Source organism: Chiloscyllium plagiosum, unplaced genomic scaffold (assembly GCF_004010195.1).
Source record: "Chiloscyllium plagiosum isolate BGI_BamShark_2017 unplaced genomic scaffold, ASM401019v2 scaf_11859, whole genome shotgun sequence".
Lineage (NCBI taxonomy): Eukaryota > Metazoa > Chordata > Chondrichthyes > Orectolobiformes > Hemiscylliidae > Chiloscyllium > Chiloscyllium plagiosum.
In genome coordinates this window covers 1-15,374 of record NW_025211850.1, presented here as the reverse complement: position 1 = coordinate 15,374, position 15,374 = coordinate 1, and the positions used below count along the sequence as shown (strand labels likewise).

Genomic DNA, 15,374 nt, shown 5'->3' with positions numbered 1-15,374 from the left:
TTTTTTTTGTCTCTAAGATGAGCACTTGAAGTTGTTTGGTGGTGTGCCCATGTGTCCGCTGCCCTTGTCTTTTCCAGGTCATAGATTTGGAAGGTTGGAGGCAACTTGATGAGTTACTCAAGTACAACTGGCACACACTGGTCTGCAGAAACTGCTGTCCATGGATGGTGCGGGGATAAGGAATTACTCCGAGGGTTTGGGAACTGGCAGCGTGTGGATTTCCACGGCCTTCGAATTATTGGCTGATAATGTTGACTGGTAAAGAAAAATTTTCCAAAGCCTTGCAAAATGAAAGGGCTGTCCTTTTTTTTTAATCTGAACGTCCCCTTCTTGCTCAGCATTGGCTATGTACATGGTTAGCGCCAATTTCGGTTGGAAAACAGTGCAACAATAGAAAGCGAAACTTAGAAATAAATTAGAGCTTACAAACTCGACTGGATTCCACGTCATTTCGGGGAAAGGAAACCGGATGGCCATATTTGGCAAACGGTAGTTTTCGCACCTAGTATTAAGGACAGAGGCTGGTGGCTGTGAGGGAGGTAGATGGGGTGGTGGTGGTGGTTTAGAGATTGGCTGGGCTCCTTGTCAGCATGTGACGTCATTGGGTGCCCCAGATCTGTATAAAGGAACTTTGGAGACCCGGGATGCGCTGAATTGAAAGCAGAGTGATGTTTTAATGTTTGCAGTGTCTGCAATGGGCAAGCAGAGGTGACTTGCTCTACACTGTAGAAATGTACTTGCCGGCGGCAAGCCTTTGTGTCTAATTTGCAGAATTCACTGTCTTCCTTTGCTCTGCACTGTATTTCAAACACAGCGCGTTGTCTTTATTTGTTTGCAGAATGAACAACCAGAAACCACAATTCCGATCCTGGTTAATCGCTCAGGTTAACAGCGGTCGTTATCATGGGCTGCGCTGGCTGAACCACGAAAAGACCATGTTCCGAATTCCCTGGAAACATGCCGGCAGGCAGGACCTCTGTGAGAATGATTACAGCATCTTCAAGGTAGGGACTTGCAGCGGTTTGCGAGAATGAATGCTGTTTCTAGAGTCAGCCCTTTGTCCCTGGAGGTCTGAGGCGGCTGAGCGAGCTAATGTCTGAATCACAAAGTCCGATCCTAACAATTTGCCGGAGATAGACAGCAATGAGGAAGCGCCGCTCAGAAACTCAGACCCTGGTGGATGTAAAGACTCTGGCATTAATTTGAAGGCGAGCAGGAGAGTCTGCTCTGCTGTTTTGTCAAAACCAATGAATTAAGTGATTCCCCGGTAACTGTCTCACTACAGCTTGTAGGAGCTTGCTGTGCACAAACCTATTGTTTTAATTCCAATAATACAACTAACTTCAAAACTACTTACTTGCCTGTAAAACACGTTGAAATGTCTGGTGATCCTACAAAGTGCTATGTCAATGCAGGTGCTTTATACTTTGTCTCTGTAGGGATTCTTTTGAAATGTTTTGGTTCTTAGAAATTGAAAAATGACGGCTAAGCTGTCCAGTTCAATGGATTCTTGTTCTCAAGACATGTTAGTTTAGTGTTTGATCTATAGCACAGAAAGTCTGTGGCTTAGTGTAAAGTGAGGCTAATCAGCAAACCTCATCAGAGACTGTCCAATGTATGGAATCCACAGTTAGTTAAGTTTGTATTTGCTCCATATGCCAAACATCAAATAAAAACATTGGATCCTTCGCTCCCGTGGTACAGATGGTGTTTACCTGATGTGCAGGCACTTGTAAACATGGTCCCTGGTCACTGCTCCCTCTGCTGGCGCAGTGGAAAGTTATAATGGCCTATTCTTTCAAATGGGAGATTAATTCAGTCACATCTTCAAGATCACTTGGTACTGCATTGTATGATGGGGCAGTTGAGGATGTGGATCTTGTTGTTAACGGGGTTTGATGAAATATTCAGTTTTGGGTCAGTGAGTAGCTGCCTTTTGTCTCTGTATATGTGTTGAGGAAGCAGTTAGCCCATTTGGCTGGACAGTTGGTTTGTGATGCAGATTGTTGCCAACAGTGTGGCTTCAATTCCTGTACCAGCTGAGGTTCCTGAAGGACTCTCCATCTCAACCTCTCCCTTCACGTGAGCTGCAGTGACCCTCAGGTTCAAACATCATCAGTTGTTTCTCTGGTGAGATGGTGGCTGTTTGGTTCCACTAGGACTATGTGGGCCTGTTGATGCACATGTGTCTCTGTGTGGAAATATAAACCTTCTAAGCAATGATTTGGTGGGTGATTTTTACCCATTTGAAATCTCAAGCAGCAGACCATCTCTAGCTGTTATTGTCTGAGTGTCTCAATACACTAAGTGTCACTTTGCTTCCCCTTCTAGACAGACTGTGGTGGTGGAGGGTTGCTTTTTGGACTGGAGGTCTGTGACCAGTGGTGTGCCACAAGGATTGGTGCTAGATCCACAGTTTTTTGTCATTTATATAAATGATTTGGATATTTAGTAAGGTTGCAGATGACACCAAAATATGTAGTGCAATGGGCAGTGAAGAAGACTCTTTCAGAATACAAAAGGACCTTAAACAGATGGGCCAGTGGGCTGAGGAGTGGCAGATGGAGTTTAATTTAGATAAATGTGAGGTGTTGCATTTTGTTAAGGCAAACCAGGGCAGAACTTCTACAGTTAATAGTAGGGCCCTGGGGAGTGTTGCCAAACAAAGACACCTAGTGGTGTAGGTATATGGTTCCTTGAAAATAGAGGTACAGGTAGACAGGGTGGTGAAGAAGGTGTTTGCAGGCTTGACCTCATTGGTCAGAACACTGAGTACAGGAGTTTGGACATCAAGTTGCAGCTGCATAGGATTTTGGTTAGGCCACTTTTAAAGTACTGCGTACAGTTCTGGTCATCTTTCTGTCAGGGGATGTTGCTAAACTAGAGAGGACGCAGGAAAGATTTACAAAGATGTTGCCAAGAGTGGAGGGCTTAAATGGGTTGGGGCTTTTTTTTCCTGGAGCATCAGAGATTGAGGAATGACCTTATAGAGTTTTATTAAATCATGTGGAGTATGGATAGGGTGAATAATCAAAGTCTTTTTCCCCAAGGTGGTGGAGTCAAAAACTAGAAGACATAAGTTTAAGTTGAGGGGGGAAAAATTTAAAAAGGACCTGAAAGATAACTGTTTCATGCAAAGGGTGATATGTGCATGAAATTAGCTGCCAGAGGAAGTGGTGGAGGCTGGTACAACATTTAAAAGGCATCTGGATAGGTATATGAATAGGAAAGGTTTCAGAGGGATATGGGCCAAATGGGATATTGGAGGATGTCTGGTCGGCATGGAAGGGTTAGACTGAAGGGTCTATTTCCCTTGTTGTACGACTCTATAACTCTAAATCAATGGTTTCTCGCTCTCAGTGTGGAGGCTGATACAATGGAAAGACAATGTGCCTGTCCTAGAATACACGGAAGTTTAGATATTTCAGTGTTATTTGGGCCAGTAATAATTAACATGGAAATACTGATAACCTAACACTGTCTAATACAATATGTATGATACTAGCACTCTCCTACTATCCTTGTGGTCATTGGACGTCTTCAAGTTGGGGATTCTGTCTCCCCAGAATTATGAGTTTCTTTGAGGGTCTTTATGTGATTTAACTAGGCCAATCCTCAACCTGCATATCTTTTTACACATGGAGCATGGATAATGGGATCCAATGCGCAGGATTTGCATTCTTGACCTTCTTTCCCTACTGCCAATCTCTATCATCATTAAAGCAATTAGATTCAAATCATATTGCAGCTTAATGGACGAGTTATCACCATTTTGGATAATGGGTAATAGGCTCCAACCATCATTGTTGTCAACACTGCTGTGCTTCATGGAGAATTTCCGAGTGCTTTGATAGAGTTACAGAATTGTTACGGTGCTGAAGGAGACTATTTGAGACGTTGTGCCTGCACCAGATCCTCCAATGAGCGGCATTACTAATGTCCTGATTTTTCTTCCACATCCCTGCAAAGTATTTCTATCCAAATCATCAGCCAGTGTGCTCTTGAAGCCTCAATTGAATGTGGCTCCACCATATTTCCAGGCAGTGCATTCTAGACCTGACTGTATGAAAAAGTTGTTTTCTCACATTACCACCTGTTTCTTTTGCACATCACTTTAAAGTTGTGCCCTCTTGTTCTTTTTGATTTTTGGAGCAGAAACAGCTTTTCCCCATCTATGCTTTCCCGCTTGCAGGTGGTTGGGTCTTTTGTAGCATTTTCTTTGTTTTCTTTTGGAATGGTGGGCCTTTTCAGTCATTGAGCCACAGTGTGCAGCCCACCATCGATGATATTGCTTGTGGAGCTGGCTTCAAGAAGAACACTGGAGTTTGCTCATGGTTGGAGAAAATTACTGCAAATGCTGGAATCTGTGCTGAAAACAAAAAATGCTGGAGAGCACAGCGGGTCAGACAGCATCCATGGAAAGAAAGCAAGCGACATGCCGAGTCTAGATGACTCTTCATCAGAGCTGACATGAAATGCAATGAGGACTTCATGTTAGTTGTGATGAAGACTCATCTCAACTCGAAACATTAGCTCGCTCTCTCTTCATGGACGCTGCCTGACTGTGATCTCCAGCATTTGCTTTTTGTTTTTAGCACTGGAGTTTGCTCATTTGTTTTTCACTAAGTTCTGTTACCTCTGCTACCTTTTTGTTTGTTCATGGAATAAGAATGTCACTGGCTAGGCCAGCATTTTTCCCATCCTTAATTGGTCTTAAGAAGGTGATGGTGAGCTGAGTTCTTGAACTGCTACAGTCCATTTGGCGTAGGTAGACCGTGAATGCTGTTAAGGAGAGAGATCCAGGATTTTGACGTGGTAACAGTGCAGGAACAGTGCTATAGTTCCAGACCATGCAGTTGTAACACGTACATGAATCAAAGGCTGTCAAGAAACTCCACTGTGCAGTGCAGTGAGGGTCAGAGCCGATTGACTGAGGTGGGTTCTTGGCATTTTATGCAGTGGACACACCACTAGCCCATTGCGCCCATTCCATCAGTGAAGTGAAACACAAGTACATGCTCTAGGATCACTGGGCAGAAACTCTAAAGGTACATAGTGGTCCTGACATGTCAATTAATCATTCTACTTTGGGAGACCATTCTGCGAAATCATGATCTTCTGATATCAATATTTCCCACGTGATTAATGGAGTATTCCTGTTACATCTTTCTCATCTTTGCATATGAAGTGAACATCACAACCAGTGTAGCACTTACGAAGTGTTGGAACTCATATAGGCAAAAGTGGCAGCTAATTTGTATATAAAGAGCCCACAAACAGCAATGAGGTGATGATCAGGCAAACGGTTATTATCGATGATAGCTAGAGAATCTATTTTGGATACCACATTCTCTTAATCCTAACTCTACTGTTCTTCTTTGAATAGAAGGAAAGATAGTTGCCAGTGTCCACTCATGGTTCAGTAGGTAACTTTATCACCTATCAGCCATAATGTTGTAGCCTCAAGAACCACTTATTCTTTCTAAAAAAAATATTGCAATGGGGATTTTGGTGTATAACCATTGCTGGCATTCTCAATGCAATGCAAAAAGAGTGCTGCACTATTTCAGAGGCAGTACTGAGGGAGTGCTATACTGTCAAAGGGACAGTACTGGGGGAGCACTATGCTGTGTGAAGGTCAGTACTGAGGGAGCACTGCAGCGTTTGAGGGACAATATTGAGGGAACACTGCACTGTATTGTCACCATTCTGGTACTGTTCATTGCAGTCAATTGCTAAAGAATCTTGCTGTTTCTTCTCCAGGGTTGGGCAACAGTGAGTGGGAAATGTACTGATGGTCCACCCAAATGGAAAACTAACTTCCGATGTGCCCTCAACAACATTGACTCATTCACTTTGCTGGAGGACAACTCGAAGGAATCAACGGATCCACATAAAATCTATGTCATTACTAACGACAAGGTCAATTCAGCGCTTGGTATGTTTCACTTGTGATCTGAGACATAACTGTAGCTTAAGTGTTCCATTTCAAGGACTGAGATGTCTGGCATTTAGTAACGAATCAGCCATGGTCTCATAGAACAGATTAGAGAGACCACACATTCTCCCCTCTGCCCCTACACAGTTCCTTTGCATGTCTGTGTGTGCTAGTGTTTGGAAATCTCTACCTAATTGGACTCAGTATAATTGTTTTATTGTGGTTGCAACCTAATCCAAATAGCAAATGGCAATACAAGACTATTCTGCAGTGATCATTAAGATCCTGAACATTGCTGAAAATCTTGATGAACTTCTTTGTTTTTATTGTGAAACAGATTTGAACTTGCGGAGGAAAGCTTTTTGACATTTTTATTTGCTCATGAGTTTTGGGTTCTGCTGGCAAGGCAAGCATTTAATCTCCATCTCTTATCGTCCTTGATAAGGTCACAAACTACCATCTTGAACTGCTGCAGTCCATGTGGTGTCAGTTAAGAATCTTGCAATTCATTAGCGAAGAGTCAGTTTCCTTTCTGATTGGCTGTGGGGCTCATGGATTGGATAACCAGTGCTGGGTCTAGGTAGTTGCCAAGTGGACCTAGGTTAATGTGGGGAGATGAGAGAAACTGAGGTTGCTGTCCTCTGTAGCAGAAGAGGTCTGGAAGAGACTTAACAGAGGCGTTCAAAATTCTGGATTATTTTGATATAAGGAGAAATTGTTTCCAGTGATGGAAGGGTCAGTAACCGAAGGATACAGATTTAAGACAGTTGGCAAAAGAACAGGAGATTGATGAGAATATTTTTGTGGACCACTGTATGGTCTGGAAGGTACTGTGTCCAATAAAATGACGGAAGCAAATTCAATAATAAATACTGCACATGGAAAGGCAAATGTGCCTAGAGTATGGGGCAAACAGGGAAGTGCGACTAACTGGATTATTCTTTCAAACTGCCAGCAGAGGCACAATGGATTGAATGGCCTCCTTCTGTGCTGCATCATATTCCTTGATTTGAAGTAATTGCGAAAAAACAATTCAAAACAAAAAAAGGTTTACACTTTTAAAATTCTTTTTGCTGTGATTTCAGAACCAAACATGGATGGAACTCTGCAGGAAGATGATAACCTCGAATCACAACTGCACATTAGTCCTGAGACTAACCTGGAACAGCCTAACTTTGCACTCTATGTTCCCCAGCAGTCCTCTGCAATACCCAACACTGAGGTATGTTGGGATCTGCGATTCCGTTTCACTGAACTTTCAATCATCAGGAAACCCATGATAATAGAATTTCACAAACCCAGGAAACATGATGTGGAGCAGGAAGTATGGCTTTAAGACCTCTGGAAAGCACCAGGAAGCTTCATTCTGCTTCACTAGAGCTGTCCCTTTGTAAATTAATTTGGATCCATAACCATGGGGAATATTACAAGTTCTTATCATTTAAGTTTGTTTAATATCAAGATGCACTGTTAACCTGCTTTAACACAATTTATATATCTGGCTTCCTTATTCAGGATTCCTCAACTGAAGGGAAAAGATATTCTTGATCTGTGTCATAATTTTAAATACCTTGACCAGAACACTCAAACTTCATGTCTGTTGAGCAGAAGACAGTTTTTCTGGTTGCTCATCAGTGTTGTCACAGCTTTGCCTCAAAGCGGGCAGCACTCTAAGTCAGAATGCAGTGGATTGAAATCCCACTTCAGATATTTAATATACAGAATCAAATATTAAGGAAGCAATACACTGTGGGAGGAGCAATACAAAGGCTACACTGCACTGTCAGAGGGGCAGTACTAAGGGATGTCTGTGCTGTCTTTCTGGAGAGATCTTAAACTGTCTCCCCGTGCAAATGGATGTTAAAGATGCCATTGCAATATTTTTTTAGAAAGAATAAGAGTTCAAGGTCACTCAACCAACATCGCTGAAAAAAAGGAATGCCAGTCATTTATCATGTTGCTATTTGTGGGGTTTTGCTGGAGACAATGGCTGCTGCATTATAACAAGGAATATCCTTCAAAACGTTGTTACTTGGCTGCAGGCTTTGAGTCATCTTGAGGGTTGGGAAAATCATTATAGAAATTCATGTCTTGTTTTATGTTCTGTGCTGTGAGTGTGGCAGAATCTAACAGGTTAAAACCAGCAATCTGCTTTACTTGTAAATTAAACAATTACAACAAAGTAGCAAGAAACAGTGAGTGTCCAGAACAAGGATAGCAAGAAAACAGTTTCACAAAACAAATTCCAAGCACTTCAGTTCTATTTCTAGTTTTCAGATGAAACCTGTCATGTTACATCGAAGATTGGCCTTTGACAGGATCTACGATTATTTCCAATGTTGAAGCAAAGTAAGGAATTAGGAACTGCCATTTTGTTTATTACAGATAGCTCCATCCTTCCTCTGACATTAAGTGCTCACTTACTGATAAATCAATTCCACGACATTCTCCAGTCACCTGAAACTATATCGAGTGTCTGATATTGAGCTACCTTATTGCAGCAGAGTTTGTGTCCTGAAAAACCTGTTAATTAAACTTGCTAACTCTGTTTCACTCTCTATAAATCCTGACTAGGTTTCTCTAGCACTTTTAGTTTTTGTTATGTTATGGACTCGGCCAGACCACTCAAAGTATTCTTAAGCAGGCAGCCCAGACCATAACTTTGCAATTTGTTTCGGTAAGTGTACAGTGAAAATTACTCGGAGTAAGTTAGCTAGGTTGACTGCTAGTTTTAAAACAGACAAAAATGTATTCACAAAATTACACAATGAAACACACAGAATAGAATAAAGAACCCCTACAGAACTGTCTATCCAAACTAAACTTAAGTATGCTGTTCCGAATATACACAACAGTCCAAAAAACCAGTATAAATGGAACACGTGCTTACAGGTTGAAGTTGAAGGGCAGAAAGAGAGAGGGAGAGACAGTTTCCACACAGCTCCCTGTTAAAGTTCCAACCAGTGCTGCACTGAACTAAACTGCTCAGCTCAGCTAGAGAGCTGACCACTCCCCTTTCATTATACAGGTCACTTCTAAAACATGACCACTTTGGCCTGAAGTCTCATCTGCTACATATAAACAAAAAGACTCCTCAACACCCTTTAATCTCTGTACTAAACCAGAACGATCAGAGCCTGGCCTGGTTTATCACCCCTCTGAAGATAATCAAGAGCAGAGCATCCTTGAGCCAAGGAACAGCTTTTAGAAAAACAAGGGACTAGCTTTGTGACAATTATGTTTCTAGCTTCTGCAGTTTTTTGTTTTGAGTGGGAAAAAAATTGAGACTTGTATTTCTATAGCACCATTCACAACCTTAATGTTTCCCAAAGCATTTTACAACCAATAAAGTAACTTTTGAAATGTAGCCACTGTTCCAGTGTCGGATACACAACAGCCAGTAAGCATATAGCAGGTTTCCAGGCATGCAGGGCCTTGTATTATTTCATATGTGAAAGGCATGCCTATGTCATTTCAGGCTCCCTCAGTACTGACCCTCCAATAGTGCAGCACACCTGCAGTACTGACTCTCTAACTGTGCAGTGCTCCCTCAGTACTAGCCCTCCAGCAGTGCAGTGCTCCCTCAGCACTAAGAGTGCTGTGCTCAAGTACTAGCCCTACAGTAGTGTGGGGTGATGTGCTCAGGGACTCTTGAGTAGATCCTGATCCCACAGCCTTCTGACTCAAATGAAAGAAAGTGAGTGTGATCTCAAGGTAGACACAGCTAACCCCTCACATCATCCCCTTTATAACAAGGGAATCAATGACTTTTCCACTTATGCAATAATTAAACTACTTGATAAAAACATTCATTAATGACCAATGACTGTATGTATAATCCATTTCTGAGCTGAATGTGACAGGAACGGATGAAGAGCTTTGTGATTTGGAAATGTTAACAGTCTAAAGTACAGATGTCTCCCCTTGGTTCTATTCAATCAGGGACAGTTAGAAGAATGGATTCCAGATTTTGATTTAATGAATCTGTCGGACAGTGCTGAAGGTTAGTAATTTATTCCTCGATATTGGTTGGGTGTTACCTTTGTGATTTTTTGGGCTGCATGGAAATCCTGACATGGAGATTCCACTGGGGTACACAGCTAGTCATTCGCAGCTAGCAGCTATGGGGAGGTGAATAAGGAAGCCTTATTAGAACTGTCTGTGGGCTGGGAGAAGTGGGAATGCGTGCAGCCAAGCATAACCCTTCAAACTAACCAACCCTACCTCCACCTTGCCCCACCACCATCACTTGCCTGTTCTGAGAGCTCCTCCCCCCAACTGAAATATCAGGTGACTCCAGGTGGAGAATCTGTTGATGAGTAAAGACTCACTTGCAACGAGGAATTAAAACTTCTTCACAACGAAATAAGACTTTCCACTTGAAACTTCATTCCACTGAAACTCCCTGAAGACCTGGAAGACTCTCTTTAGGACCTGGAAACTCCCCCTTACGACCCTGCCCAGATGATACCTAGGCCAACATGTTGAAAGTTGTTTCCTTCGATCCCCAGTTCCCAGTTCTTGACCTGAAGCAATGCTTCATTTATAGAGAGTGATAAGTCATGTTCTCATCTGGAGCACAGAAAGGAGAGTTTGGTTTCAGAGGGGGCACAGCATATGTTCGCCAGAATGATGCAGCAGCTAAAGGTTTATGGGAGCTTACAGTAGACAAAATGAAAGAGTGACAACACTTGCAGAAGTGTTTCACTGATTGCAGTGTGCTTTGGAATGTTGGGAAATGTGTGATAATGCAAGAAAAAAAAAACTTCCTTTTTGTTCTTTAATTAAAGACCAAATGGCTCCTGGCCTGTTCAATCCAGCAAACATCTATAACTCAGCCGTGAACGGAATCTACAATTTCCAGGTGCCTCCTGGCACTCCTCCCCAGGAAGTTTTCAATGTGTCACCAGCCCAAGTCGTGCCCACTGATGAGTACAGAGAGCTGCCAAGTCAAACATTCAACGCAGGTAATTGCTGGAACCAGAACCAGGGGATAGGTTGAGGGCTGAAGGGCATTTAGTAAAATATCAAGTGTGATTCATTTGTCACCTGGTAACCGTAGGTAAAGGCTGCAATCATTACCTCAAAAGGGGTGTCTAATATGGAACTTACCCGGAACATGGAGACCAAAGAGTAGCCATTGCTATCCAGGTGTACAATGGGACTTTCTCTCTGCCCCTCCAGGCCTTGCTGGAAGCAGTTCCCTGAAGGGTAAAAGGTTGTATCTTGGGCCCCATGGCTCAGGGATGGACAGGACAGCAGCTTAATGTTCCAGGATACAAATGCTATAGGAAGGATAGAAAGCGGGACAAGAGAGGAGGGGGAGTGGTGTTTTTGATAAGGGATAGCATTACTCCTGGGAATACATCCAGGGAAGTTATTTGGGTGGAACTAAGAAATAAGAAAGGGACGATCACCTCATTAGGATTGTATTGTAGACCCCCTAATAGTCAGCAGGAAATTGAGAAACAAATTTATAAGGAGATCTCAGTTATCTGTAAGAATAATAGGGTGGTTATGGTAGGGGATTTTAACTTTCCAAACATAGACTGGGACTGCCATAGTGTTAAGGGTTTAGATGGAGAGGAATTTGTTAACTGTGTACAAGAAAATTTTCTGATTCAGTATGTGAATGTACCTACGAGAGAAGGTACAAAACCTGACCTACTCTTGGGAAATAAGGCAGGGCAGGTGACTGAGGTGTCATTGGGGAGCACTTTGGGGCCAGCAACCATAATTCTGTTAGTTTTAAAATAGTGATGAAAAAGGATAGACCAGATCTAAAAGTTGAAGTTCTAAATTGGAGGAAGGCCAATTTTGATGGTATTAGGCAAGTACTTTCATAAGCTGACTGGGGGCAGATATTCGCAGGTAAAGAGATGGCTGGAAAATGGGAAGCCTTCAAAAATGAGATAATGAAAGTCCAGAGACAGTACATCCCTGTTAAGGTGAAAAGAAAGGCTGGTAGGTGGAGGGAATACTGGATGACGAAAGAAATTGAAGGTTTGGTTAAGAAAAAAAGGAAGCGTATGTCAGGTATAGACAGGAGAGATTGAGTCAATCCTTAGAGTATAAAGGCAGAAGGAGTATACTTAAGAGGGAAATCAGGAGGGGCAAAAAGGGGACTTGAGATAGCTTTGGCAAGTAGGGTTAAGGAGAATCCAAAAGGATTTTATAAATACATTAAGGACAAAAGAATAACTAGGGAAAGAATAGGGCCCCTCAAAGATCAGCAAGGTGGCCCATGTGTGGACCGCAGAAGATGGGGGAGATACTAAACAAGTATTTTGCATCAGTGTTTACTGTGGAAAAGGACATGGAAGATGTAGAATGTGGGGAAATAGATGGTGACATCTTGAAATATGTCCATATTACAGAGGAAGAGATGCTGCATGTCTTGAAACTGATAAAAGTGTAAAAATCCCCAGGACCTGATCAGGTGTGCCCTAGAACTCTATGGGAAGCTAGGAAAGTGTTTGCTGGGCTTTCTGCTGAGATATTTGTATCATTGATAGTCACAGGTGAGGTGCCAGAAGACTGGAGGTTGGCTAATGTGGTGCCACTAAGAAAGATGGTAAGGAAAAGCCAGGGAACTATAGACCACGAGCTTGCCGTTGGTGGTAGGCAAGGGGAGGGAATCCTGAGGGACATTATTTACATGTATTTGGAAAGGCAAGGACTGATAAGGAATAGTCAACGTGGCTTTGTGCATGGGAAGTAATGTCTCATGAACTTGATTGGGTTTTTTGAAGAAGTAACAAAGAGGATTGATGAGGGCATAACAGTAGACATGATCTATATGGACTTCAGTAAGGCATTCGACAAGGTTCCTCATGGTAGACTGGTCAGCAAGGTTAGATCTCATGGAATACAGGAAGACCTGGCCATTTGGATACAGAACTGGCTGAAAGGTAGAAGACAGAGGGTGGTGGTGGAGGGTTGTTTTTCAGACTCAAGGCCTGTGACCAGTGGAGTGCCACAAGGATTGGTGCTGGGTCCACTGCTTTTTATCACTTATAAATGTGATTTGGATGTGAACATAGGAGGTATTGTTGGTAAGTCTGCAGATGACACCAAATTTGGAGGTTTAATGGACAGCGAAGAAGCTTACCTCAGAGTACAATAGGATCTTGATCAGATGGGTCAGTGGTCTGAGGAGTGGCAGATGGAGTTTAATTTAGATAAATGTGAGGTGCTGCCTTAGGAAAAGCAAATAAGAACAGGACTTATACACTTAATGGTAAGGTTCTGGAGAGTATTGCTGGACAAAGAGACCTTGGAGTGCAGGTTCATAGCTGCTTGAAAGTGGAGTCACAGGTAGATAGGATAGCGAAGAAGGCATTTGGTTTGCTTTCCTTTATTAGTCAAAGTATTGAGTACAGGAGTTGGGAGGTCATGTTGCGGCTGTACAGGACATTGGTTAGGCCACTGTTGGAATATTTCATGCAATTCTAGTCTCCTTCCTGTCGGAAAGATGTTGTGAAACTTGAAAGGGTTCAGAAAAAAATTACAAGGATGTTGCCAGGGTTTGAGGATTTAAGCTATAGGGAGATGCTGAATAGGCTTGGGCTGTTTTCCCTGGAGTGTCAAAGGCTGAATGGTGACGTTATAGAGGTTTACAAAATTATGAAGGGCATGGATAGGATAAATAGACAGTCTTTCCCCTGGAGTGGAGGTGTCCAGAACTAGAGGGCATAGGTTTAGGGTGAGAGGGAAAAGATATAAAAGGGACCTAATGGGCACCTTTGTCACACAGACGGTGGTGCATGTGTGTGGAATGAGCTGCCAGAGAAGTGATGGAGGCTGGTACAATTATAGCATTTAAAAGGCATCAGGATGGGTATATGAATAGGAAGGTTTAGAGGGATATGGGCAAGGTGCTGTCAGGTGGGACTTGATTGGATTGGGATATCTGGTCAGTATGGATGACTGGACTGAAGGGTCTGTTTCCGTGCTGTACATCTTTATGACTCTATGACAGTGGCCTTTACCATTGGCATATCTGTCCTTCCGACTTATGGCTGCCTAATGCCAATTAGAAAGTGAAAATAATACATACACAATTAGATGATTCTTGAGTGTCGACTAGTCTCTTTGATTTTATATATAATGTCTGGCAAAGAGGAATGTTCAAAGAAAATGATTTTAAAGATTTTTTTTAATATTCCTTTGATTCTTCTCTGGGGATAGCTGGTCCAGTTGTGCCCTCAACATTCTTTCTCAATTTCTGGAAAGTTAGCAACCTTAGGTGGACCAAATGGCTACCTTTTCAGTACAGATGAGAGATACGAGGCAGAAACCTACCGCCCGACCTTGTCACCAGGCAGTTCGTAGGGCTGAGCTTTGTAGGAATAACCTCCAGAGATCCCAAGGTATGGCCATGGGGTGTTGGCCCTCTTTTTCACAGGCCAAGAAACACAAAGCAGGTTGTGTTAATTCTTATCACACACCGTATAACCTGGCAATAGGCAGAGGAGGAAATAATGCAATCTCCTGTTTGGCTTGAAACACTGGGCATGTTGCCCTGTCCAGCAAAACTAGTGAGGCTGTAAATCATGACTTCTTTGACCTCAACTCTAGATGCAGCAGTCTGATGGAGAGGAAGGGTCCTTTGATCACACTCTAGACCCAGGTCCCGTTGACATGCACTTGGGATCCATTTGGGGTCAAATCCATGTGACATTATTTGGGGAAAGTGCTGAAAAATGGTGCATGCTAAGTTGATGTCTTTAAGCAGTAAAATCAGTGTTTTATGTTCCTAATATTAGACCAAACTTGGGAGCCTCTGCTTGTCCCAACATTTCATGTAATGGAGAATGTGGCCCAGGAGATACCAGTACACTATCCTGCTTTAGATGTCCCTCTGAATCCAGCTCCAGGAACGCAGGTTGAAATTCCAATTGTATCTCAACTCCAACAAGGTATGTCAAGCTGAGAAACAGCTGAACTCTTGTCCCAGCTCGTCCAATCGTTGCCCTTTCTATTTAAAAGTAATTTTTTTAAATGGAACATTTAGACAGAACAGAAAAACTTGCATTTCTAAAGCGCTCATCAGAAATTCAGAACACCCAAAATGATTGACAACCAATGAAGAAAAAGATTGAAGAACTGTGGATGCTGGAAATCAGAAACTAAAACAAAAACTCAACAGATCTGGCAGCATGTGTGGAATGAAAGCAGAGTTAATGTTTCAGATCCAGTGACCCTCCTTCAGAACGGTTAGAGTTCAAGTACTCTCGAAGTTTTGTTACAGTTCAATTGTACAAAATTGTCCAGATACTGTAGTTTATGAAAAGCAAGATCCTATAAACAGCAGTGTGATAAAAACATGGAAAATAGGAGTAAACAGTAGGCTATTTGCTGTTCATCAAGCCAATTTCACCATTCGGTCTGATCATGGCTGACCCTCCTTCTCAATACCACATTCCTCTCACCC

At 42.5% G+C, this 15,374-nt stretch overlaps 1 protein-coding gene across 2 annotated transcripts; it reads left to right on the top strand.

Moving 5' to 3' along the window:
- The first annotated feature begins 518 nt into the window (after positions 1 to 518).
- LOC122547155 (interferon regulatory factor 7-like) lies at positions 519 to 15,368 on the top strand. Of its 2 annotated transcripts, none has more exons than XM_043685745.1 (7): positions 519 to 708; positions 839 to 1,004; positions 5,764 to 5,938; positions 7,024 to 7,160; positions 9,881 to 9,941; positions 10,729 to 10,905; positions 14,707 to 15,368. In XM_043685745.1, the coding sequence occupies exons 1-7, from the start codon at positions 677 to 679 to the stop codon at positions 14,871 to 14,873; spliced, it is 915 nt and encodes a 304-aa protein (XP_043541680.1). In that variant the 5' UTR covers positions 519 to 676; the 3' UTR covers positions 14,874 to 15,368. The 2 variants fall into 2 exon arrangements, with proteins under 2 accessions (XP_043541680.1, XP_043541681.1); XM_043685746.1 differs by having other exon boundaries at positions 520 to 733.
- The last annotated feature ends 6 nt before the right edge of the window (positions 15,369 to 15,374 follow it).

Coding starts and splice junctions, on each gene's coding strand:
- LOC122547155 (XM_043685745.1), top strand. CDS start 677: ATGTTTGCAGTGTCTGCAATGGGCAAGCAGAG. Junction 9,942..10,728: donor TCTGTCGGACAGTGCTGAAG/GTTAGTAATTTA, acceptor CTTTAATTAAAG/ACCAAATGGCTCCTGGCCTG. Junction 10,906..14,706: donor AAGTCAAACATTCAACGCAG/GTAATTGCTGGA, acceptor TCCTAATATTAG/ACCAAACTTGGGAGCCTCTG.